General features: G+C 28.3%; 4 protein-coding genes and 1 long non-coding RNA gene across 14 annotated transcripts; 3 read left to right on the top strand and 2 right to left on the bottom strand.

The window, feature by feature from the left end:
• Nucleotides 1-200: 200 nt before the first annotated feature.
• On the bottom strand, nt 201-9,083 carry LOC106790019 (sodium-dependent nutrient amino acid transporter 1-like). The gene is made up of 11 exons (XM_014754660.1): nt 9,024-9,083; nt 4,691-4,783; nt 4,504-4,584; nt 4,136-4,385; nt 3,753-3,990; nt 2,448-2,822; nt 1,948-2,137; nt 1,295-1,471; nt 862-1,138; nt 598-692; nt 201-466 (listed from the first exon to the last, which is right to left on the bottom strand). Exons 1-11 carry the CDS (start codon nt 9,030-9,032, stop codon nt 293-295), a joined length of 1,959 nt encoding a protein of 652 aa, XP_014610146.1. The 5' UTR covers nt 9,033-9,083; the 3' UTR covers nt 201-292.
• Nucleotides 9,084-14,314: 5,231 nt separating this feature from the next.
• On the top strand, nt 14,315-15,832 carry LOC106790037 (intraflagellar transport protein 46 homolog). The gene is made up of 3 exons (XM_014754682.1): nt 14,315-14,538; nt 14,819-15,007; nt 15,094-15,832. The coding sequence occupies exons 1-3, from the start codon at nt 14,315-14,317 to the stop codon at nt 15,668-15,670; spliced, it is 990 nt and encodes a 329-aa protein (XP_014610168.1). The 3' UTR covers nt 15,671-15,832.
• Nucleotides 15,833-16,421: 589 nt separating this feature from the next.
• On the top strand, nt 16,422-21,843 carry LOC106790857 (H(+)/Cl(-) exchange transporter 7). Of its 6 annotated transcripts, none has more exons than XM_014756083.1 (13): nt 16,429-16,511; nt 16,934-17,151; nt 17,602-17,727; nt 17,806-18,004; nt 18,097-18,350; nt 18,431-18,608; nt 18,700-19,224; nt 19,303-19,472; nt 19,560-19,739; nt 20,459-20,668; nt 20,779-21,024; nt 21,111-21,191; nt 21,401-21,840. In XM_014756083.1, the coding sequence occupies exons 2-13, from the start codon at nt 16,984-16,986 to the stop codon at nt 21,500-21,502; spliced, it is 2,439 nt and encodes an 812-aa protein (XP_014611569.1). In that variant the 5' UTR covers nt 16,429-16,511; nt 16,934-16,983; the 3' UTR covers nt 21,503-21,840. The 6 variants fall into 6 exon arrangements, with proteins under 6 accessions (XP_014611603.1, XP_014611569.1, XP_014611586.1 ...); XM_014756090.1 differs by lacking the exon at nt 16,429-16,511 and adding an exon at nt 16,655-16,848; XM_014756117.1 differs by lacking the exon at nt 16,934-17,151 and having other exon boundaries at nt 16,422-16,511; nt 21,401-21,838.
• LOC106790907 lies at nt 21,558-23,397 on the bottom strand. 2 transcript variants are annotated; one of them, XR_001382135.1, is made up of 2 exons: nt 22,776-23,397; nt 21,558-21,922 (listed from the first exon to the last, which is right to left on the bottom strand). It is a non-coding gene; the product is annotated as an uncharacterized LOC106790907 (long non-coding RNA). The 2 variants fall into 2 exon arrangements; XR_001382136.1 differs by having other exon boundaries at nt 21,558-21,918.
• LOC106790888 (IgA FC receptor-like) lies at nt 22,910-26,920 on the top strand. 4 transcript variants are annotated; one of them, XM_014756155.1, is made up of 3 exons: nt 22,910-22,989; nt 23,618-23,695; nt 25,107-26,920. In XM_014756155.1, the coding sequence occupies exon 3, from the start codon at nt 25,330-25,332 to the stop codon at nt 26,587-26,589; it is 1,260 nt and encodes a 419-aa protein (XP_014611641.1). In that variant the 5' UTR covers nt 22,910-22,989; nt 23,618-23,695; nt 25,107-25,329; the 3' UTR covers nt 26,590-26,920. The 4 variants fall into 4 exon arrangements, with proteins under 4 accessions (XP_014611641.1, XP_014611615.1, XP_014611631.1 ...); XM_014756129.1 differs by having other exon boundaries at nt 23,618-24,323; XM_014756145.1 differs by lacking the exon at nt 22,910-22,989 and having other exon boundaries at nt 23,504-25,002.
• The last annotated feature ends 616 nt before the right edge of the window (nt 26,921-27,536 follow it).

Below are 27,536 nucleotides of genomic sequence, written 5' to 3'. Positions count from 1 at the left end.
AAAAGGAAAAATAATTATTTACATATTTCATTATTTAAGCTCAGTAATTAATATATTATATTATGAATGTTTTATTATTTTTTGTTTTTCAAAAATATATTCCTGAATTTCTTTGATTATATTTTTAATACTCTAAAAATGTAAAAAACAATTTGTCAGTTTTTTCATTTTTAATTAGTTTTCCTTTTTGTCAATAAAAATATGTTTACGTGTGATGCGTGTATGTATGTATGTATGCAAGTGCGAGGTGTTACAATAATACAAAAAATTCAATCTCTTTGTTACAATGAGATCATACGAGTTTTTCTTCTAAACAGAACATAACATAAACGAATTGTTTTAATTGCGAACAATTACGTTTTTCACGTTTTTTTCTCATCACTTCTTTATATTCCTTCCAATTGGCCAATTCTTGAATATTTCTTGGGCCCCATTGAGTTGAGGGACTGAAAGATTTTGTGAACATCTAAAATCAAAGAACATATATATATATATTTTATATAGTACACTTTTATGTTTATTTATTATTTGATTTTTTTTTGTTTATAATATTCGTTTATGTAATAATATAATAAAATAATAATTTAAATTGTATACCTTTAGCAAGCCCAAATTTCGTTTACACATCATCGTATATATCAACCAAAATGGTAATTGTACTATTCCGAATGAGAATAGTATCCATCCAGCAGCTAAAATTAATAATAAATAAAATTTTATTACAGACTACTTTATAAAAAAATAAATATAAGGCAACATATATATGATTAAAGTAAATATAATTATTTACAAAACGGTCAGATCAATTTTAAACTACTCTACTTATTGTTACGATAAACATAATAAAAATAATAGTAATACCATATGCACTTGGTGGATAAAAAACACCAGCATAAGTGAGTGGTGTTAGTCCAACAATAGTATAAATTAAAATAGTAGCAAGAAGAAGTGGTGTGATAAAACCCCAACAAATTCTCCAATAAATTGAAGGCCTTCTCTTCAACATGTATTCAACGTCGTCCAAGAAATTTTCTAATCCGTAAACCCAAAAAAATCCAGTAACTTCAAGTGTAGCCAATACGAACACGATAAAGGAACCAGCGTAGTAATCAACCAGACCTAATATAAATTGACCACCCTATAAACAATTAACATTTTTTTTTGTTCAATTACATTTATTAACTTATCTCCAAAAATATTGCATATTAATATTTATATACTATAATGTGTACACTAAACAATATTACAATTAAAATAATTATAGTAATAGATAAAAAAATATAATCTTACTAACCGGTGTGCAATAAACAATACCACATAAAAATCCAATAACAGATGTACTAAGTACAATATGCCAATGCGTACAACTTGGAAACTGATCACTGATAATAGTGATTATGCCACCTACGAGCGCAATGGCACTCCCAATTCCAAGAACAAAGAGCATTAGAAAAAATAGCACAGAAAACAACTGTAACAGATATAAATAACGTTGATCAGAAATTTACGATATAAATTAGAACTATGTTCGCATCGATAGATAGATCTCTTATTATTATCATATATAATTAAAATTAATATTTCGTATAAATATTTGTAATATTTTATATAAGTTTAATTATACTTCTCAATGATTTGTATTTTATAAATACGATGATGATTATTCAACTACGTGAAACAAACTCTATTGAATGAAGGTATATTTTTTTCAATGTCATAGCTTACAATTAGAAAGGAATGACTATTCCATATAAAATTATCTTGTATACCTTGAGAATCCGAAGGAAACATTTTTCTTAAATGACGAACGAATAAATAACGGTTATTCTTTCTTCTCATAACTTATGAATTACTCAGAAATATATCATAAATGAATTTAATACAAAAAATTATTTTATAAAAAGAAATCTATCGATGATGAATCCAGTATCGTGATTAGTTTCTTACATTTGGTAATATTGTAAATTTTGCGATAGCATCTGGGTAAGAAACAAAGGCCAAACCTGTCCCACCTCGGACAACATTGCTGATATCATCGGTGCCAAGTTCGTGAGCGAGATTACCAAGTATACCGAAAATAGTCAAACCGGCCATGAGACTAGTAAAGGTGTCTAAAGTGGTCACGACCATGACGTCTCTAAAATTTGAAAAGATTACGGTCAGCATTCTTTTTTGGTCTGTTTCACGAGACGAGTCAGTGATTGATGTAAGTTACTTCAGTTATTGGTTAAAAAATCAATAATGAATGAAGTAAATTAAACAACAAATTTGCTCTAGTTATTTTTAATATTTGAATTTGTGCAATTATTATACTGAAATACCTAAAAAGTTGTAAATACTGCTTCGATCATATCCCAAAAAATGATCGAATTGCATTTATTTCAATTTCATAATTCGAATCATTTTGAACAGGTTTTTAAAGATCGTATAATAAAAAAATGAATAACCTGTAAATATTGTGCCTGAAATCGTTGTAGGAGGAATACATGACGACACCGCCGAAGCAAACCGACAATGAAAAGAAACATTGTGTCACAGCAGCGTACCAAACATTCGGATCAAACAGTTTGTCCCATTTAGGTTGGATAAAGAAGATTATACCATTGCTTGCTCCTTCCAAGGTAACTGCTCTAATCAGTAAAGCTATCATAATCACGTAAGGAAATATAGCTAGGAAGTACGCTGCCTTTCCCTGACTTTTAACACCACGTGCAAGGACAGCAAAGATGCTGCACCAGGCAACAAAAAGGCAGAGAGTTAATTTCCAATCGGGTAGACCTAAACCATTGTCGATATTAGGTATCTCTTTCAATACTGTTTTCCTGTATTAACAAACAAATATATATAATAATTTAATTATCAATATTCTTGTCCAAAAAATATATTAATATATAAGTCTCAAAGGGAATTATAGACGGTTAATAAATCTGATGAACAATTTATTTTGAACTAGTTGTACGTTTCGTCCCTTACTGGGGACTTCATCAGCAACTAAAAATTTTTATTATGACTTGTTAATAAATATAAAACATTACAATAAATTCTAATTTTACCTTGCTCATTTAGTTATATATTAATATATAATAATATTCGAATAATATTTAGGTCCTATTATAATTGTTGGATTAATATATAAAATATATATTTATAATAAAATAAAACACCAATGTGATTATTTTTGCAAATTAAATGACCATGGTGGGCCAATATAATATCACGAGATTTGTTAAAGATTATTTCTAAACATTGTTGACAATGTCGAACAAATATGGTAATAATTGACGTTATTAACTTTCCTGATTTTTATCGAGATATATCCCCTTTTTTTTTAATACATTATGTAATAATGCATTTAAAGATTTATAATTTGATAGCATCTCGAGGACGTACTTACATGAGATATCAACGGGACAACTTCTATTAAACTTTAGTAAGTCGTGTTAAGCTGTCGTAAGTAACCAAGATAAAATCTTCTGTCAGACTTATATTATATCTGCACATCCATATAAATGAAACCTACTAATACATTCGCGGTAATAAGATATTTGCGTCCTGTAAAATCAGATCTCAAAACGTCAAGACTTTTTGCATAAATCATGTCTTTTTTTCTTTTTTTTTTTCTTTTTGTTTGTAGATCCTTTCCCCCTTCCACCCCCACCCACCCCCCCAGACATTTATCATCTTTTTCTCGTTTTGACGTTACAATAAGATTTTATCTTAACTGTTAGCGAGTAAGTAAAACAGCTACTCACGTGAAATAAAATTCAGCGGAACTTCTCAAGTGCGTACCATTACGAATTGTTGAATTTTCGGCTTTGATTGAATCAACGCAAGTATCTCCCCATTCGAGAAGACACGTTGACCAAGGAAGCTGGGATTGAAAGCTACCAATCAAATAATACAAGGTCATTGATATCAAGGAACAATAGTATGTACCAACTGCGATCATTGAGAACATTTGGGCCCAGCCAACACCACGAAAAGCTGGAACTGTTGTTAACATAAATTCAAAAAAAGAAAAATAAAAGAAAAAGAAAAAAAAAGAGAGAGAAAAGAAATTAATGTTAAAAAATATTTGATGTTCCCTTAAATTTTAATTAAAGTTTAAAATTAAAGGAATTATTAGTTCTCATACCTGCTGACCACATTTTAACAGATGATCTACTGGTGAATTGACCTAATATCATTTCCAAATAATAAAATGGTTTTCCAACGACGAAAAGAACGATTATGTAGGGTATTAGAAATACACCTCCGCCATTTTCGTATGCCGTGAATGGAAATCTCCAAACATTGCCGAGACCAATCGACATTGCGATGCAAGACATGAGAAATTCTATACTGTTACCCCATGTTGCTCTTTCAACATTTTTTTCTACTATCGTCTGTCAAAATATAATAATTTTTATATATTTTTCATAATAATTCATAATAATTTTTCAAAAGAAAATCATTGCTCAGTGTTATAACGAAAAATACCAAAAAACAATGATTCATGTTTACCAATTCTTCCATCGCCAGTGTTGGTTGGGTAATTTTTCTATTATCATCGACGCCATAATTAATGTTAAAATTGTCGTCGTTCTATAAAAAAAATACATATTACAAAAATCTGTCGAATATTATTTTTGCATATAATAATAATTGTTATTATTATTGTTGTTATTAATTATTTCAAATGTGAACAGACCTTTTCGATTTGTGTCGAATTTTTAAGATTAACATTAGTCTGGCCGTTACATATTCCATCGTCTCCAACGAATGCAGCATTGTGTTTACCTGCCTACAATAAATTAAAAAAAAAAATAATAAATACATTAAAAAAAAAAAAAAAAGAAATGGACATTCATTTAATACTCTCATTAAAATTGTTGAAACAAATTGAATAAAATTATATATAAGATGAAAGAACAAATAATTCATTTAAAAAAATACTATATTAATATTGTGCTTAACAATTCGATTACTTATTTTTCCAAAAACTGTTTTTATCATTATTATTTATATCATTATTATTAATTATTATTATTGTTGTTGTTGTTGTTGTTATTGTTATTGTTGTTATTACGATCGTGTCCTGTCGCAGCCAATTAAATCTAATAAAGGAAAAGAAATAAACCACAAAGGTCGTCGATCTTCGAGTAATAAAGGAAAATCTTCGCGTTCGTAGATCTTCAAGGACACTTTCTAAACATCTAACTTGAACGACTGTCGACAACTATTAAGTAAATGCTATTGCAAATTCAGCAAGTATACAAAAGTATGAGAGAAAAGTTGTTCAACGCTAGCAAAAGAAAAAAAAACGATAATAGATCAGTCCATTGGGAATTACCAACGTTTAAAAGAAAAAAAAAAAAAGAAAAAAAAATCTAAAGGAAATACCATTCGATTAAACGACTCTAATCCACCATAATTTTACTGCCACATGCACGCAACGTACGCATAATCATTGCATGAACGACGATTATAGTAATATGGTTTTTTCCGTGGAAAAACCTATTTTATTATATGTTCTCTTATACAGTTATGGGACAATAACTCTGTCTACCTTGAATGATAGCTTCACTTTGATTTTCACTAATGGCTTGCTGAAATCGTCTTAACAATAAAAAAGAAGGTGACCATGAAATCTCCCCAACACACAAAATTAGCATCACGATATGTTTCCCTTTATGCCATTCGAATTCTGTACCTAACATTATTTCATATTATTACAAATATTGGAGATATTCAAGATGGACAAAGTAATTATTTTCAAATGTGAATATCTCGAGAAAAAAAAAAAAGAAATTTAAATATCGCACGTTTCATATTTATTAATTAAATTGATATTTTTTTATATGTATATTTAAACGCATCCATATGAATCATATTTTATTTCATATCGCAAAAATATTCATAAAGATATTTTTTAAATGGTGAAAATAAACGATGGCGAAAGAGAAAGAGAAAGAGAAAGAGAGAAAGAAAAATGATATGTCGGAAGTGAAGGTTTATTTAATGTGAACTTGTTGTGTAACAATAAAAAAAAAATAAAAAATTAAAAAAATGCAAATTGTATAATATATAATATAATATTATATTATTATTTTTTATATTAAATATTATACGCGATTAAAAAAATAAAATATAATATTTAAATTTTTGAATATAATTATCATCCATGATTCGAACTCAATTCATTGATTTTTCCGTCAACTATTTTGAATCATTTAATAATCCAGATTCTACTCATAAAATCCTTCTACACCCAAGAACTGAAAATAATTGTTATCACAATTAATTTCTTCTTCTTATCTTTGTTGTTGAACATTCTTAATTGATTTGTTTCTTTGATATTCTTTTTCCTACAACGAATCCCTAATCACAACAAATCCTTATGATAAGATCATTTTTAACCAGTTTACAAACACCACAATCATTTCTAATCGTAGCTACAACGTATCCAATTTGATGACCTTACAGGTTTCCGGATTATTTTTCTTTTTTATTTCTTTTTTTATTTTTTTATCTTTTATCTATCCTTTCATTTAACTTACTTTTCGTTCCCAAGAATATAAACCCTAATAATTATTTTCACCTTCCCTAATTTTGATAATTAATCGCGAAATCGTTTTAACCGAGTACAGGATAAAAATAAAAGTAGAATGTAGAATCTTTGAGATTATTCCTTTCACTATCCGTACGTAACTCTTATCGAAGTGGACATCGCAGACTTAAGTAACTCTCGTCCACGTAATTACGGGATGTACACCTAACTGACATAACAATTTTAATTATACATGGTGACCCCAAACTTTCAGAGAAACTGCTTATCTCAAATACCGTGAAACTTACTGAAATTATTTTTCTTTTTTTTATTATTTCATTTGAATAAAATTTTCTGCAACTTTTTTCTGCTAAAAAGAAAAAAAAAAGTACATACCGTTTCTCTGATTATTAGTAATAATTTATAAAACACGTCGATTGAATTATTTAAGAGACATTTTGTCACTTGCGTTTATCAGACAAATTTTTTTCTGATAGTATTAAATTGTATAATCAAATTTTCAAATTTAATCGATACGTTTGCGACCACCTTGTATACGCTTTTAAACTAGTGTAGTATAATTTACTGTGTGTATGTGTCATTTGAAAGAAATGAATCAATTTTACTCGACATTGACAAGGTTTAATCGACCATTCGAAATGTTTTATTGAATCAGTAAAGAAAACAACCAAAATTGTGTAATAATGAAACGTTCTTTACCTAAAAATGGACGAGAAAGCGAGAAAGCAAGAACAATCACTTTCCTCTTTAACCAACCACGGTTTTGAAGACTTTTAAAAAGTAATAAAAAATAACGAGACTAAAATAATAATAAAAAATATTAAGGAAAAAGTTAGATCGTTCGTGTGAAAGCCTTTCGTTTTTTCTTTTATTTCAGAGCTCGATCATTATTATTATTATTCCAGTAGAATTATTAGTGTGACAGATCGTTTGACGTTATGTTTACTTAATGAATCTAACAAGAAATTATATTTCCAAATTCGTATAAAGTTTGACGTACGATATTAATAAACCAGCTGTTAAAATGATTAATATTCGCATTACTTGAAATGAATGTTAAATTTTGTAATATCGATTATTCATTTTCTGATAATTTCTATTTAACTTTGATAATGAATATTTGTCAAAGTGGTCGCACATTATTGTTTTTTATTTTTATCTTTAAATAAGTATCAGGTAATTAAATCGACACGCTCGATATTTAATATTAAATCTACTTAATACCTAATGTTTAATCTTGATAATTAATATAAACGTATATGTATAGGACTTCTATTCGTATTCTTCTATTCTATTTCGTATATTTGCAGAATTACTTATTCCATCGGAGAATTAACATGGACCAATCATAAGAAAACGATGTCTAATTTATTTCAAAAATTACCTACTTTTTTTCTTTCGAAACTTTTTCCTTAATTTTTAGTTTTATCACATTGCGAAACAACAAGTCAGAAAAAAAATTTCAATATAAGTGGTATATTATAATTCATTTTTAAAAAAAAACCAAAAATAACTTTTGCTAAACCGCGTATTCATAATCTTACGTAAGATTTTCATCGAGATTATAATAATAATAATTATAATAAAAATAAAAAAAATAAAAAAGAGGGAGAAAAATAGTTTTTCGACGAGACGTCTGAGTAAACATTTCTTCTTTAAGTTTTATTCTTTTTCTTATTCTTCTTCTTCTTCTTGTTCTGTCTCTTTCAAGATAGACATAACAACGAGAATGTGAATGTTATTCCTGAATGAACGAGGAACGTGCGTGATCAATCGATCGACCATAATGTTAATTTTTCGTCGTTTCAAAGCAAAAGTAACGATTACCATTAAATCAAATATACACAAGCATAGCGATGGAATGTATAATCCATTTTTTTTATATAGACTACGATTTCCCAATCAATCGATTAAAAAAAAAACCCCCTATTATCTTTCTTTTCTGACAATAAGATAACGTTATAAAATATTAACGAAAAATAAATCGATCTCTAAAATTCAATGTTTTTTTATTATTGCAAATTTTTATCATTTAAATATATATTACATTAATTATTTATAAACATTGTTATTTTATTATATACACATAATTTAATTATATTATATGCAATTTAATATACATAGGAAACACAACTTCTTTTCATTAACAATTAGAAATAAAATTGAATCTGTGTATGACTTTGGTTTGATTATATTTGCTATTAAAAATAATTCATTCGTTATGCGTGCAATTACTTTCAATTGATTACAAAATAAACTTCGTATACGATAATGTAATAATTTTTAGAAAGTGTGGTATATTAAAAAGAAAATATATAAACAATAAAATATTACATAAAACATACACTAAATAAAAATGTGTATATACAAATTTTTATAATTAAAATACAAATGTTAAATTGAAAATGAACATAAAATAATAAATTAAAAAGAAAGAACAATTTTTTTGTAAAATATACCAAATGACTCTTACCTTTCCCATTTTTGTCTTCCAAAATAAAAATAAAATCAATAAATAATATCGACGTATCCTTGTTAAATTAATTCAAACGAAAACAAACAAACAAAAAAAGAACCAAAATGACCGATAGGGAAAGAAATTAAACAAAAATAATCGTCCTTGAAACGAATTGGAAAAAAAAAAGAAAATTGAAAAAAAGATTTGACGAATTGATTTTGTAAACGCGTGGGTTTATGTTTCTTTTTTTTTTTTTTTTTTTAACTTATTTCAACATTTTAACATCCGTATTCACACGTTTCACTTACGTGAGTGGATATTACCTACTTGAGCTCGAAACAACCACTGACTGTTTCACGATCATTCTTGCAGACCTGTTGGTTCTCCTTCAGAAAGTAGTAGGGATAACTGAACTATCACCACAATCGGATACAACGAATCAAATCTCGATCGAGAAGGGGAAACTGATTGTGAATCTCATCTGAAACGTGTACCATTACATTTAACTTTTAATGTATTATGTATATCTTATTAAGACCAATTCATTTACACCAAGTTGGAAAATAACTTTAATCCAAATAATCCAACTTATATTGCGCAACTTTTACGTGAATAGGAATGCAGAAAAAATATTAAAAAGTTATATATATATATAAACATTATTTATTTATTAAAAATGCTTTCGCTATTATTTATGGTTATTAAATTTTATGACACGTAAGAAAATAATCTTGTTGATCGTAATTAATTTCACGAATTGATTCAACTTTATATAAATATATTTCGTTTCATTTTTTTAAAGAATCTAATCACTCACTCACCCACAGACCGATCTCGAAAAATGAGTATATTCTAAACAAAATTCGGAATATATCTCGAAAGTATCAAACGAAATATTTTTCTTTTTAAACACGCAGTTTAATACGACTTCAAGAATGTCTGAAAAAAAAAAAAAAAAAATAATTCAGAAAAAAGATTTCTTCTACTCATTATAAATTCCCAGATAATCGGACAAAAAAAAGCGTACGTTATGTTGTAATAGCGATACTACTTACGAATAAGCTAAACCTTCTCCTTTTTTTCTTTTTTTGTTCAAATAAAAAACGACGGTGGTACATACGCGACCAGTTGCGCGCATTTCGTACGGGGGATTTCCATGGAAATTAATTCAGCGCGCCGTCATTTCTTAATATATTATAATATTTATGTCAAAAAAATTTAATGAAGATATCTTGAAATATTTAACCGTATGTGTTCCACGAAATAAAAATATTTCCTAACTTATTTTATATAGTTTATAGAATTTATAGAGTTATAGTTTATAGAGTTTATAGAATTTTTTGTAGAATATACCCATCTCTCGAGAGAGTCTAACAATAAATTATCAAATCCCTTAAAGTAAATGATTTTGTTGTGTCAGTTTATTTAATTTTTTTATTTTTTATATTCCTGTATACTCTCTGGTATGTCAATAATTTCGTGACTCGTCGTTGTATGCTCTTAGATTGTTCAACTCTAAGAGAGAAACAGGTTGATCGACCGATAAAAAAAGGAATCTGTTTAATCCTTCTTAGTCATATTATAAAAAACTGTAGAACTTGAATAGTTTAAATAGAATTGACGAAGTGTGCAATGTATTATTTATCGATATAGATACCTAAGATTGTCATTTTGCGATCTAACAAACAAAAATTTGCCTAAAAAGTCTCGGAAAAGAATAATTGATTTTTAAAATCATTTAGAGACTTTTGGCCTACATTGTGTATGTGTGTGTATTTATTTTTATTTTTAATAATATTAAATGCATCTATTCGTAAATCGAAATTAATCAATTTTGTAAATAATTAATATAATAATTTTTTTCATTAACTTTCCCTACTCATTTCTCCAGTACAACATAAATTTTGTTTATAATAATAATAATTAAAAGATATTTATATATTATTTTACATAAGTAATTAATAATTTATATAAAACGAATATAAACGATGGAATTAAATTTGTATTTCTTGTAATTTTATTCTAGAAAGGATAATAATTTGTAATAATATAATAGTGCAAGTGAAAAAAAGATCAGGATGATTATTATATCCAGACTGGCAGAACGGAAATTATTTCAGAATCTTCTTTCTTTTATTTGTAGCCAATCATATCAATGAGCCGGTATAAACAGAGATGACTGGTCCAACATCAGTGGACTTCTAAGAAAAATTTGTCGGAACCGTAAACGGTTCCAGTCCTTGGGGCAAGACATTCTTTAGGCGAAGAGCTAGGGGAATACTTTCGAACTTGGGTTGCATTCTAATTGGTCAAAGTTTCTTAGTGGCGAAAGGGGACATAAAGGAAACAGGAGAAAAAACATTACTTGAGATACTCACCAAAAATTTTTAATCCACACTAAGTAAATAAATATAAATAAATAAAGAAATAATAATGAAAATATAAAAATCAATAATGCACACACAAAATAAATTAGATAATAAAATAAATAATAAATCTACAAAATATGTAAATATAATTTTAACTCCAATTATATATATAATATTCTAATATATCATTATTTTTATGAAATAGTAATATTATTATGATAATACACGGAACGCAAACAAAACTATTATATAAATCTATATATTACAATAACAAAATCCTATAATTTTGAATAACATTTTCAACAATATTCATTTTTATTTTTCCTCCTATCCCATATAAATGAATGCAATCAAGATCACTTATAATAATTTCGTTATATAAGAAAAAAAAATTAAAAAGATATAATAGACATGTTTTTCAAAATTAGAAATAGAAATAAAGAATATAAAGATAGATGTATAAGAAGTAATAGACTATATCCATAAGAGTGACTTCAATGACAGCATAAAACATGTTGCAGCGTATTCGTAATCAAAATGACGATGATCAAGTTGCATGATCGACCTCGAAGAGACACATTGAAGGGATGAGAGAGTATTTACGCGGGTGAAAGTAAACCGGTGAACCGGCCATATCTGACTGGAACTAGTTTAATCTATAGCTCGTGAAACAAACTGTTTTCATGAATTGAACATATATGTATATATAAAAACATATATCTGTATATTTAATACATTATATATATATATATATATATATGTATGTGTGTATATTGTGAAATTATGCTCATTAATTAAACATATGTAACTACCTACACATAAAACACTCATACATACATACATATATACATTTATACATAAACGAAGAAATGATCATAGAAAAGAAGTATTAAATTTAAAAGATTATTATCAATGAATCATCGATCTTTGAATAATTTATTCAACGTGAAAACATATAAACGTATAATTATCTAGACATTTAAATCTTAAAATAAGACAAATATTCATTTAGAAGATGTATCTATTACCTAAAACAATTATTTTTAACATAATAACGAAAATATTTTTCTTCTTCGACGTATTTTTTTTTGGCTTCTATTTTTTCTTTTTTCTGAATACACACAACCATATAATATATGCATTATCGTACGGTTGATAATAAACAAGATAAGACAATTACGTAACATTGGTCCTAATAGATCCTTATTTGATCTGAACCCATGCGAGCCTTGTCGGTTTTATTACATTGACGAATTAAACGTTAAATGATTTTTTTAGTCTGCAAAAAAAGCCACGAACAAGTTTTATGAGAAATTCCATACGCAAACAATTGTTAACGATAAAATGAGAATGATCATGCAACAAACACGTGGGGGGTATAGACGAATTTTATTTACCGTAACCGACAGTCCTAATATACGTTTGTTTTATCTATTTAAATATATGTGTGTACATATACATATGTATGTATGTGTGTATATAAATATGTAAATACCTTTCGTCAAACCGGAATACAGTTGTATCAGTTGCACTTGATCTTTCCTCATTTATTTAAGCCCGGTTGACTGAATAACTATGAAACTTCAAAATTTTTTTTTTTCTTTTTTATGGCTATTTACAGGAAGTACAGAAGTACATTTGATCAGACTTAAAATCCGCCATTATTACAAATGTTTAAAGACTAGAACCGTCATGTCTACATAGCCCATAAAAAAGAAACATTATTTATATAAATCATTTATCAGATTTAATTTGAAGAAAATAAAAGATTCTATAATACGGTAATTTTTATTGTTTGCGTTTCATAAATTATGTTAAATATATAACTTCCTTGATATTAGGATACCCGTTTCTGTTGTTTCCGGTTGTCCTTTTATAAAAGAAAATAATCATAAATAATCAAATAAATAAAAAAAAAAGAATGCGAATGAAAATGTGTATCTATAAAAAAAAAATCTCTGCGTTATATCAATTTATTCTAAAAATAAAAAATTACGTAAACAAATAAAGTGTATCATACCTATCTGTAAATCAAATATTGCAAGTCATACGCCAATTATATGTCATTCGTCAAATAACACGATACGAGACGTAACATTGAAGGCAGATAATAAGTTAAAACTTTTTAATCATAAGTGAGAAAATCATTATATTTTCGGATAATATTTAGAAAGATTAGGAGAGAAAGAGAAATACGATTGGTACATTTAAACTCTTGTATCTATATTTACTAAATATATGTTTGAGTACATATGCGAAAGGGAATTCCAGATGCGTCATGAATTCTAATCAAGTGTGCGTAGACTATACATGATAAGTCATAAAATTGGTTAGAGTCGAGACTGAAAGTAAGATTACATGATCTTTTTGATTTCATGCATTTCTTTTTTATGTGATATCTACTTTACTGAGATATCAGACATTTTATTAAACTCGATAAACATAAATATTATTAAAAATAAAAATTAATCATTTTATTTATTAAAAGTTTTTAATAAACATTCTTTATTTATTAACAAAAAGAATTGTTTAATTCTTCAACTTTTTTATTTATAATTTTTTGCAATTGTTCAAACAGGTTTTAGATAGATGGATATTTATTTAATTTACAGCATATAATTATTGATAATGTTAATATTATGAAAATGAAAGATAATTATTCAATGATTTTAAGTAAATACTCAGTAGATAAAATATTATCATTAAGTGAATTATAATCGATCACATGTAAAAACCATGGCAACGGAATACAAAACAAATAGAAAGTCTTTCTTCATTCGACAATAAATGCGTATAGTGTTTCGTCAAAGTACTTCTAGTAATATTTGAATTATGATAATTATAAGTAATCATATAAAAAAGATAATAATTAGTAATATTATGTGTAATGGCAATTAAAGTAATTTCTACTCGTTAACGATCGTTATCAAAAAAACAATGGACGTCAAGGACAGTAGCGAAGAAGAGGATGAAGAAACACGAGATATCTCCCCCTTCAGTAAATTTGACGAAAGCATCGAAGTTCGTAATGCAGAAGAAATTAAAAGTCCAGTTAATTATCCAAGGCCACCGAGTTCGAGAAGAGGTCGAAGAAATTTTACAAACGACGTCCCTGATATTTTGGAGGTTAACTCACCCCGAGAAAGGCGCGAATTTCGAAGGTAACACCTAACTTATAATACTTGAAATCTAATGTTTATTCATATCTAAAAAATAAATTATATGTAATATAAAAATCACAATATAATTAATAGTAGTTTAACTATAAATATTAAATATAACTCATAATAGTATAATTTATACTTAATAAACGTTAACTTTTCAATGTAAACTATTAATTAATCTTATGAGAAAAAAATACAAAAATAGATCAATAAGACATTTTAGAGTGTTAATATATTTAGAGAATATAAAATTTTCAAAATATGATTCTAATTAAAGGTACCCTGATCAGGAGAGATTTAGTAAATCATTAGTGATCGGTAGCGATCCATCAGACAGCGAAGAAACAGACGATGATGATATCCAAGGATCAAGTATTTCCAAACAAATGGAAATGTACGATCCAAAGGAATTCGAAGATCTCAACGTATCAACCGAGTTGAAGGAACTCTTTCAGAATATTTCTAGGTTAGAATTTCTTCTTTAAACTATAAGACAAAAATTATACAATATAAAATAAGAATTAAAAATATTTTTCTTTCCTAAACGCTCAGGTACACTCCACAAAAGATAGAATTGAATTATAAGTTGGTGCCATTTATTCCCGACTATATACCAGCGGTCGGTGATATAGATGCCTTCATAAAAATCCCTAGACCAGACGGTGTTGAAGATAAAATAGGTCTTGCTGTATTAGACGAACCATGTACGGAACAATCCGACCCAGCTGTATTACATTTACAATTAAGAACCCATTGCAAAAGTGCTAGTGCACCTAGGCAAGCAGTGATAAAAAGAGTCGAAGATGCGGAAAAAAATGTTAAGGCTATAGAGAAATGGATCGAGGATATGAATCAACTTCATCGAAGTAAACATCCGCCTGCTGTACAGTTGACTAAAGCAATGCCTGATATCGACACGTTGATGCAACAATGGCCGCCGGATGTTGAAGATCAATTGAACGAGGCGCCACTCGATTTTACCACACTCGATTGCGAATTATCGCGTCTCGTTGATATTGTCTGCCATCTACTCGACATTCCTTCACATGATGGTTACAGACTGGAAAGTCTTCATACTCTTTTCACCCTTTATTGCGAAATACGAAATGCAACGTCACAAAAAATTTGAAATCTAAAAAAGTCGAACAAAGCCTGACTTTTATTTTTTTAATATTTTTCTATTAAAACGTGTAACTTTTAAGTTACGCTCATATGTGATTATATATTTAAAAAAAATCTATACATATATATAATTTTATCACAAAATTAATTATTATTTATATTTTGTGTGTTAAATATAATTATACTTAGCATAGTGTATAGTTAAACTAGTATAAATTATACTACAAGTTTAATATATATCTTTAGTATTTTAATAAATGTGAATAAAAATTAGATTTAAAATAAATGTAATTGTAGAAAAAACAAAGTTAAATTAATCATGTATAAACTCTTTTCGTTCAAAGCATAAACATACAATTTATCGCACTGAAAAAAAAATTACGTTAAAAGTTGTAAATATTTCTTTTAATAGTATTAAAACATTGATTGTAGCCGAGTCATAAGTATACATACATATACACATCCATATATATATCATAATAACGTAACAATGATACGTTTCAGTCATGAATAAGAGAAAAAAATGTGCAAAAAAAAGATATGAAAATTATCAACTCTTATATTATCAAGTATTCAATTAATTAATCATTAAAAATAATTTAACCTACATAAATAATCAAAAAATATATACAGACAAATTAGATTCATATGTATATGTATATATACGTATTAAATATAAATATATAAACTATATTTGAAATTAAAATAAATATATAAATATTAATTACGTGATAAGATCCAAAAAAACAAGATGGCTTCTATTAAAACATGGCTACCAAAAACAATAAAAAGAATACAATATACGGCGAATACAGATTGGTGGCCGTCTATCGCCTAATTCACTCGACGTAAGTATATATGTATAAATATAATACAAAAGAATCATTCTTTCCCTCTTTTTTCCTTTTCCAATATACAATAATTACTGCCCCTTCAACAATAATCTAATTGCTGACGCATGCGTATCTTATCTCTCTTTTCTTCTCTCGTTCTCATTCTCATTCTAACGATAAGAAAGTAAGGTTATACTTCCGGGCTAGTGTGAACAGATGATTCAGTATTACGTAGAATCACGTGACATATACATATGTATTATGAATAAAGCATTATCTCTATATTACTTATGTTTAGTACCAGTCAGTATATCATTTGAAACCGTGTCTTTAATATTGTACTCGTTGTGAGGTTACTTTTTACTTAATTAACATTAACTTTTTTTATAAACAATAAATAAAAAGTAATCAAAATTATGAAATTGTAACATTAATAGCAGCAAATAAAGCGGGTGTTTTGAAAAGATTATTTAATATACAATATAAAATGACGGATAGTCCAACAATAACTGACAATAACATTGGAATAAACAACAGCAGCAGTAATCTAGATCAAATTGATATTTGCGGAAGTAACGACGTCGAGGAAAGATTATTAAAACCACGAAATAATTTTCCTTCTTACTCAAATCAAGATATTAGTGTTAGATTTCGGGTAAGATTAAACTTATTAAATATAAAAAAAAACAAGTTGTGTGTTATTTTCATTCCAATGATCAATTTCTTTTATTTATTTTGGATCAAATTTTATTCTTTTTGTTTGATAATAATTATCTTAATCTTATCTCGTATTCAATATTAATTCTTTTTAAATTTGTTTACAAATAACATCTACGGAAGTCTTGAAAGAGGAGATAAATTTGTACAATTTATCATTGCCTTTTTTGCCTTCATTTTTGAGCATAATAATAAATCATTTTTATGCGCTATCGATGTAATTGCTTTCTGTATTCTTGTATATCGTTTTATTTATTGTTATTTTTTAATTGGTAAAATGTTAGATTTATGAAAAATAATAAAATTGTACGGTAGAATAATTATTTAATTGTTTGAATATTAATGCTTGTTATATCATTAAAAATTTTGTCCTTTTTTTATTTAACAGAATATTATACACAATGTCATTCCTTCATCCAATCTTATGGAAAGTCTTATTAATCGACAATCAAGAAAGATTTATAACGGAGATATAGAGCCAGGAGCTACTAATTTTCTTTCAACTAATTATGAAGTAATTTTTCATATCTCCAAAAAATTTGTTATATAGTTTTAAGCAATAATTGATTCTTATCTTTTTTCTTTAATCTAGAGTCTCGATTATGACCCTTGTGAAAACTATCTCTTTCAGGACGAGGAAAGGAAGAAGGGTTACAAATTTGTTGTTAAAAAGAATTTTGCAAGATGGTTCATCTTTTTGTTAATAGGAATTTGTACTGCTTTGATAGCATGTTTTGTAGATATTTCAATAGAACAATTATCCAATATAAAATATGGATATTTAAAAACTTGTATCCTTAATTATTCAAATTTTTCTATATTTTTTTTTTTTATAAGCTGTGTATCAATACAAAGATAAATTTTTCTTAACATATGATAACAGATGTAGATCATTGTGTAGTTAATAATTGCTTATGGCTACCATATTTATTATGGTTAACTTCTAATTTAATACCAGTATTGATAGGCGCTATTTTAGTGTCCTACATTGAACCTGTTGCAGCTGGTAGCGGCATTCCACAAGTTAAATGTTATTTAAATGGAATTAAAGTGCCTCGAGTAGTACGAATTAAAACATTAGCTGTTAAAACGATTGGTGTCATTTGCACTGTAGTTGGTGGATTAGCAGGAGGAAAAGTAATATCAATGAATTCTTTTGGCAATAATTATAAGTAAACATTTACCATTACATTGGTTATTTTATATTAATAAAAAAGGAAGGACCAATGATACACTCAGGAGCGGTAGTTGCTGCTGGAATATCTCAAGGGAAAAGTACAACATTTAAAAAAGATTTAGGAATCTTCAAGTATTTCAGAGAAGATCACGAAAAAAGAGATTTTGTATCTGGTGGAGCAGCCAGTGGTGTATCTGCTGCTTTTGGTGCACCCATAGGTTTAAAATATTTTCTAGAATAATATATCTGCATGTAAATATAGGCTTACAAATACCAGTGTAAATTTTTATTTATAGATCAATATTTTAGGTGGAGTTTTATTTAGTATCGAAGAAGGTACTAGCTTCTTTAATCAAAGTCTAACATGGAGAACATTTTTTGCTAGTATGATCACCACTTTCACACTGAACATTATTCTTAGTACTTACCATGGACATCCTGGCGATCTTTCCTATCCAGGTTTACTAAATCTGGGAAAATTTGAGTCCTTACCGTACCAAGTTTATGAAATTCCATTATTCATGATAGTTGGAATAATTGGTGGTATTCTCGGTGCTTTATGGAATCATATTAATTACAAAATTACATGTTTTCGGTTAAAATATATAACACAAAAATGGTTGAAAGTAATAGAAGCTCTTGCAGTAGCAATAATGAGCGCAACGATGGGATTTTTGATGATATATTTTCTCGATGATTGTAAACCCATTGGGCAAGATCCTACAAGGTTTCCTATTCAGATGTATTGCAAGGAAGGAGAATACAGTGCAGTTGCTGCATTATGGTTTCAAACACCAGAAAGTAGTGTGAGATCTTTATTTCATGACCCTAAAGGTACATCATAACAATATAACATATTTTATAATTAACTTTTGGAATACTAGAATATTTATATTCTTTCTTTTTTCATAGGTTCCCACAATGATATTACCTTGGCTATTTTTATTATACTTTATTTTATCCTAGCTGTTTTTACATTTGGATTATCTATGTCCAGTGGACTTTTTATTCCATCGCTTTTAATTGGTTCTGCCTGGGGTAGACTTATTGGATCAGCATTATCCAAAATATGTCCAGATTCTGTAAGAAAAAAATTCAAAGAATTTTGGAGTACGTACTGTGACCTTATAGCATTCATCTCTAATGAATATTTATTATATCTGCAATAGGTAGAATTAGATCTTGGAAAATATGCTTTGCTAGGTGCTGCTGCACAATTGGGTGGAACCGTTAGAATGACAATCAGTTTAACTGCAATTTTGATTGAAGCAACTCAAGGAATATCTTTTGGTTTGCCCGTGATAATAGTTCTTATTTCGGCGAAGTGGGTCGGTGATTTTTTTAACGAGGTAAATAATTTTAAATTTAATTTAATAATTGTAGAACATTTAGGGGGAGGGAAATTAATCTAATAAGCATTGTCGACATTGTCAATGTTTTGTAAATTTTGGCATATATTTATTAACTCTAATCCAAAATAGTATACTATTAAGAAATACTAGAATAAATTATACTGATTTATTTAATACAAATCATTGAAAATTCCGACGTTACTTATTAGTCAAGCCAAATATTATGGGTTCAATCAGAAGATTTAAAGGTCAATTCCCTTTACCCTCCCACTCTTATATCCTCTCGCAAACATCAAATTCTCAGTCCCATTATATCTGTAGTTTTGTGTGTGTAATGTTGACTGTTACTGTAAATTTACGTAACTATATTGCTATATTTTTCCTACTTAAAGACTTTTCTACCCATTATCCACAAAGGAAAATCACAAAGCAGTAAAAACATAAATATACTCTAACATAGAATTACAATAGCAATAAATTATTTCTTCTTCGTCAAAAAATAAATACATTTTTATAATAGGTAATCATAACAATGAATATTAGTAGAAAAATATTAGTATGTGATAAGATATTGGGTGTTAATCATAGATCAGATTGACGAGATTGTCACATGAATAAAGATAAGGAAACTGAATTAGTCAAAAGGATCAAAGAACAATTCAAACCATAACAAAACAAAATATAATTACAAGTATCTAATAATGATTATTCAACAGGGCATTTACGACATTCATATACAAATGGCAGGAATACCATTATTACCTTGGGAAGCACCACCATTGTCAAATAATATATATGCTAGTGAAATTATGAATCATCCTGTAACAACTTTGAAAACTGTTGAAAATGTAGGACATATTTTAGAACTTTTAAAATCTGTTACATACAATGGATTTCCTGTGATAGATCCTCCAAGTAGCGATCAGGTAATGTTTGAATTTATCGTTCTTTGTTTTTTATAAATATATTTTCAAATAATTCTATAATTCCTATTTGGTAGATATTATGTTTCTAATATTATTTTAAATGTTGTCAGGCCTATATAGAATCTTATGGTCGATTTCGTGGACTAGTGTTACGTTCTCAATTAATAGCACTTTTACAAAACAAAATATTTAATGAATACTCAGAAACATGGGAATCATCTATGAATATAAAACTTTTTCGTCATGATTATCCACGATATCCAGCTGTCCAAGATGTAAAAATAACAGAAGAAGAAAAAACATATACATTAGATTTAAGACCATTCATGAATCCTTCTCCATATGCAGTAAAACATGTTAGTATATATATATTTATTTTTTTTCTAATAATATATATTTTAGATAAAATAATATTCTATCTAAAAATAATGATCTTTTTCAGTCTTCTTCATTGCCACGAATTTTTAGACTTTTTAGAGCTTTAGGTCTTCGCCATTTACCTGTTTTAAATGACGTGAATGAGGTATGTGATATTATAAATCATATGCACTAATTGCCATAGCTTAATCCCTTGCATTATAATAATGTGTGAGACTCGTGATTCGTTTTACGTTCAAAACATAAGAAGCACAAAATACAGCACAGACTTCGGCATATAGTTCTGCGCATTAAATTATAATGCAAGAAGTTAATCTAAACTAGATAATAATGTTAATTATATTAATACCACAGGTAATTGGAATGATTACTCGAAAGGATATTGCCAAATATAGAATATGGAAACATACAGGAAAAATGGGATTGGATGAACTTTTAATTTATGACCAAATTTAATTTAAAGATAATTGATAAACAATTTTTACTTGATCAAACGACAAAATTATTCTTGAATGGGTACTCAAGATAATTTATTCCAAAAGATTTTTTTGTTTAGAAAAAGTACAAACATACCTTTTACGAGGTTTATATTAGTTTTATCAAAATGGCATCAATAAGCAATCTATATAGAGCATATAAAAATAAATGATTCGCTCAAAGTACATATATATATGCTAAGTAAGATTTAATTGTTAACAAATAATTCCCAGCCGAGCCATGACCATAACTTAAAAAATAGATACACTGGGATAATAACCAATAACAAAAGAAAATAATATTCGAGCTGCGGGATATACATACTTCATTTATATATGCAAATGTAGAAAAGTACTTTAATTTATTTCCCTTTTTTTGTTGTACTGATGATGAATCTATCTGAAACGAAAAATATTTATATTTATATCTCTATATATATATATATATATATATAGAGAGAGAGAGAGAGAAAATGAGAGAGAGAGTGATAGAGTGTTTGAGCTATTTTGTACAAATGTGTGAGCATATTCTATACTAAAAAATAAGAAAAAATGTTATTTAGTTGCAGAAATGAATAGAAATTGACAAAAAATTTGCAATATCATAAACAGCATCTACAGCGGTGTCAAACTTGTATTTGCATAGGTGAGCAACATTTTGAACTGCATATTTAAACAGTTTATAATTTATATTATAACTTTTGAATAAAGCTTTAAATGACTTGTGTTTATATAACATTGTTTTTTTTATTTTTGAACTTAAAATACGCTCACAATTTTTGTACAAAAAATCTTAAACACCCTGTATATTACATACATCATCCTGTATATATATGTACAGTTTGTTTTTTTTTTAAATTGCACAAGAAATTTTTATATTGCATATATTTATAAATTATAATAAATTGCAAACAGAGATGATATTACTTAATAAAAATAAACATTATAAATACGAATTATTATATATACAATAAACCGTTCAATTTATTATTCGTATGCAATTATGCATATATTCGTAAGAAAACAATATATTTATTTAAAAGAAAAAGATAATAAATATATTTGAAAACAATTGAGAAATAAAAAGAAAAAAATCAATAAAAATATCTTAAATAAACGAATTAAAAGGAAGTTAACCTTTAATTTGTAAAACCGAATAATAAAAAATATAAACAAATTTAGAGTTACATTAACTTTGATTAGTCGTACTAAGTTATTTCGGGAACAAATGACCTTGAAGCAACGCTACCTACGTAAAGTGGAAGAATCTATCTCTCTCCAATCTACAATAAACTCCAATTACTTGGTATTTTTTTGCCGAACTATACCAGTTAAATAAGATTGTCTATTGCCAAACATATTGTATCGATAGTTCGACATTTAATATCATTTTTTTATTGCTAACAATTATTTAAGTTTATTAAATTTATTCTTATATCGTGTATATTTACTTGGCACTTGTTTGAAGTAAGTAATACAATAAATAAATCGTTTTTATCACAATCTATACGTAAGTCATAACCTTATTTCCTAAAAACGTTATCACTACATATCCGCCATTATAATGATTGCTTCAACGACGTTTCAAAGCGGGAAATTTCAAATATAAAAAAAAACGAATACAAATGAAAATCATAATACTGCTCCAATAAAAAATTCATAATTTAAATTAAATCTTTTTTATATAAAAAGAAAGTATTATAAATAAAATAAATATTAACTAAATTCATAACATACACACATGAAATGTTCAAAAGTCTTTCATATTCTTCTATCAAACTCTGAATAAAAATAAAAAAAAATAGATATAAATCTGTTACACGTATATGGCCTTGTTTCAAAATTTAAATGCACTAATTATAAAATATTGTTAATAATGAATTGTATAACGAATTTTATTATATATATTAATGTAGTTAAAACTTCTAAACAAAAATCTAAACAAAATTAAGTGAAATAATTTATTGTAAATAAGAAGTTATATATTCTGAACGAAATAAAAACTATTTTGATTATAATCATAACCTATAAATTCTTAAATACAGGTATACGAAAATTATGCGTCTTAATGTCAAAACTTTGTCGTTTCTTAAAGGAAGAGTAACGACCTTGGAACTCTTGAGGGATAAGATAGAGCGTCTGGGACCAGGAAATATCAAAGGAGAAAATCAAAGTAAGTGGAGAGAAGAAACAGTCGGGGGGGCTTCCTCGTGGGTCGATCGTTCGTTGAAAAAGCAATAAGAAGAAAATAGAATAAGAAAGAGAGAGAGAAAGAAAAAAGGATAAGAAGAAAAGAAAGAAGGAGTGGGAGGAAAAGAAAAGAATAGAAAAAGAAAAAAGGCGCCGTCCTCCTAGTGGTCGTCCGGCGAACGTCTTCGTGCATTTTAAGACGCGGCCGGTGGCCGGTCAATAGTTTCCCGGTCTCTCTCTCTTTCTCTCCCTCTATCTTTCTCACTTCTCCCTGTGTCTGTAACTCTCTCTGTCTCCCTTTATCTCTCTTACTCTCTTCGGTCGTACACCTGTCCGTCGTGAAGTTGCAGACGGAGAGGTAGGAAGGGGTTATGGTCAATAAACGCAACCACGTCACACGCAGCCTATCGGCGACCCCGCTTGGCCCCTTAAAGTGGCCCCGAACGAAAATCTTACATGTAGACCGATATTTCCTTTTGTGCGTTTGTCTACAGAATATCTTGAGAAAAGTAAAATCGATTTTCATTTGGCCGATATAGACAGATTCCGTGTGTCTGAAGGATTGTACGATTGTGAAACGAGACACGTGCGCGTGCCGGTATTAACAAACGGTGGGTTCTTCCTACGTTTACGTGGATTCACCGAATTGCGTCCGCCATTGTTGTGATTGTGAACATTCCAGAGAAGACGGCGTTTCTTAACTCGGATGCGCATGCGCATTTTATACTTGACTCGACGACGCTCTTCTTTCGAATTTTCGGAGACGCGACACACACATATACGCACGCACGCACGCCACCACACTACTACTACACTACTATTCTACTCGACTACGGTCACGAATACGGCATATAAACGCGTGTCGCGGCGTGCGCGCGCCCGCCCGAGCATTTCGAAAATCTCATTTACCGATGCTTTTTTACGCACGTGCTTGCAACCCTAATTTTACACCTGTCGCTTGCGCTCGCGCGCGCCCGCGCATTTCGTTTGACGCATTTTTATAATTATACATTTAAAAACGCCGGGCTACTATTTTATTTCTTTCTTATTATTTTTTTTTCTTCCTCTTTCTCTCTTGTTTTTTTTTTTTCTTTTTTCTTTTACGTTTCTACAGACAAGAAGGAATCCTACTAACGCTCTTACCCTTTTCTTAAAGGATCGCTGGCGTTCTTAATGTGCGCGTCATCTTATTTGATAAGATTTTTATATCGAGGATATTATTTTTTAAACGCAGTTATCGATTCTATTGTTTATGATAGTTGAATTTTAAACGATATTACGAATATAAAAGTAATTTAATGTATGATATTTATTTGTATAGATTAATTTGACATAATAATATCGATTACGTTTAATACATTTGATAATAAAACGAAGTGAATTTTTGTTTTCAGGATAAATATCATATTCAGAGATACTGCAGTTCTATCTTATTATTGGACATAAAGGTGTCTACAGCAGTCTGGGATATAGCAACAAATAAAAAGGAAGTTACACAGTGTAATTGACTGGACGTATATGTCTAATATATATTTTCTTAAAAATTGTTTTTCTAAATTTTGTAAAGATGACAAATTATATTAATAACGATGTTTGTTATTTGCATAATTGCGTGTTATGCCCAAAGCCAAGAAAAAATCTTACCTTAGAAAGGTAAGGGAAATGCGAGAGTATAGACGACAAAAACTAATGTCTGAAACAGCAGAGGAACGTGCTTTGAGATTATATACATCGGCTGAAAGAATGAAGAACGCCAGAGCTAAAGAAACCGAAGAACAAGCTGCGTTGAGGAGAATGCAAGAAGCTCAGAGAATGGCCAGGCATCGTGCTAAGAAGAAGCGTTGTCTTGATGAAAATCTAGCTAGAGAAATATCTAAGATCGCTGAACTCTCTAAAATGCCAGATGCAGCGACTATTGCTCAAATGTCTGAAATGAATATGAACAAAATATCTGCCGAATTGAAACAAATGATGGAGAGAGGTAAAGTTCCCGAACATATAGTACAGATGGCTCAACTTGCTGAATTTAGTAAAATGACTGAATTAAACAAAATGTCTCAAGATATGGCCAAGAGATACGAGATGGAGAAGATGGCGGAATACGCCAAAGCAACGGAGTATGTAAAAATGCAAGAAATAGCCAAAATGAACGAAATGGTTAAATTGTCTGAAATGGCTAAGTACAATGACATTACAAAGATAAATGAAATAGCCAAGATGAATGAAATGATTAAAATGTCTCAAATGGTAAAAATAAATGAGGCACAAAGAATGAACGAAATAGCCAAGTTAAATGAAATGGTTAAAATGTCAGAGATGGCTAAATACAATAATGACTTAACGAAACTCAATGAGATCGCACAAATTAATGAAATGGCTAAGGAAATAGCTAAGATGAACGAAAAAACTAAAATGAATGAAATGATAAAAATGGCTAACATACAAAATGATATAGCCAAAATACCGGAGTACTCGAAGATAGCTGAAATGGCCAAATTAACAGAGTTAGCTAAGCTCAATGAAATAACAATAACAAAATTAAATGATCCACCACCTCCGCCTCCTCCACCAAAAGTTGCTGAAATTCCAAGAATTCCTGAACCTGTGATTACTGTGCCAAACCCAAGGAATTTGCAAAATGTTCAAACTGTTCAAGTAGCACAGGCTAGCCCATCTAGTACGATAAACTTTCCGTCTGTGCCTGGCCAGGGTAAATATGCCCAATTACTGGTTATTATCGAAGAACTTGGTAGAGACATTCGCCTCTCGTATGCAGGAAGTCGTAGTGCCGCGGAACGCCTGAAAATGGGTATACAGCATGCAAGGATTCTAGTACGTGAATGTTTGTTAGAAACTGAACATAATGCGCGACAATGATCTGTCAATGAACTTAGCCGCTAGATTTTTAGCAGATTATTTTTTAAGGTGATATGTATGATCCATTTAAAGCAGCAGATTATTGATTTTGTTCAAATGAACTGAAAGAGGTTTACAAGTCACAAATAATATATCTGCTGCTATGTATATTATGCCATCTTGCCGATATAAGCTTAGTACCACTTTGACAATGAATCAAAATGCATTGTAATGGACTGCTTGTTTCAAAATATTATTCAATCTGATAAATACTTGTAATGTATTTGATATATTAGATTGTCAAAGAGAAGAACTTTTAAGCCAGTGATATTTAAGGCTTAATACATATTATTTTTATTATATAAATATTATAATTATTAAATTGATTATATTTTTTGGTTTAATTGTACGTATATAATTATCTTCAATTGTTTAATTTTAGTTTATCTATGAAATTAAATAAAAGATAGGACAAATTTTTAAATAAGGGGGTAAGTAAAAATTGTTTTAAAACTTTTTTTTATTTTATACAAAAGATGTTTTATGTTTTTTGCTGTTTGGGTCTGGTGAAATAGAAAGATTTATAAATAATATTTAGATTTGATTAAATTTCTCTAATGTAGAAAATAGTATATAACAAACTAGAAATGATGTGTAAACTGAAGAGTCTTCTCACTTATATTTTATATATAAAAAATATTTTATTGCAATTTTGGTTAATACAACGGGTAATAAACAATAATTACCTAATAGTATACGTACGAGAAGAAAATTGATGAAACAAAAATGTACCTACGAGAAATATAATCCCTGGACATAAATATGAGGTATTGCTCAATAAAGTCTCAGTTTTTTTTAATGTCTTCTCTCTTTCTTCGTCACATTATTTATCTCAAACAAATACGTCATTAAATAAACATGCAGTTTGTTTTTGTATGTATGGATGCATGTATGTATGCACGTACAAA

This window comes from Polistes canadensis, unplaced genomic scaffold, assembly GCF_001313835.1.
Source record: "Polistes canadensis isolate GaletaPanama2010 unplaced genomic scaffold, ASM131383v1 scaffold_7, whole genome shotgun sequence".
Classification (NCBI taxonomy): Eukaryota; Metazoa; Arthropoda; class Insecta; order Hymenoptera; family Vespidae; genus Polistes; species Polistes canadensis.
This window is presented reverse-complemented; position numbering and strand designations above follow the sequence as displayed.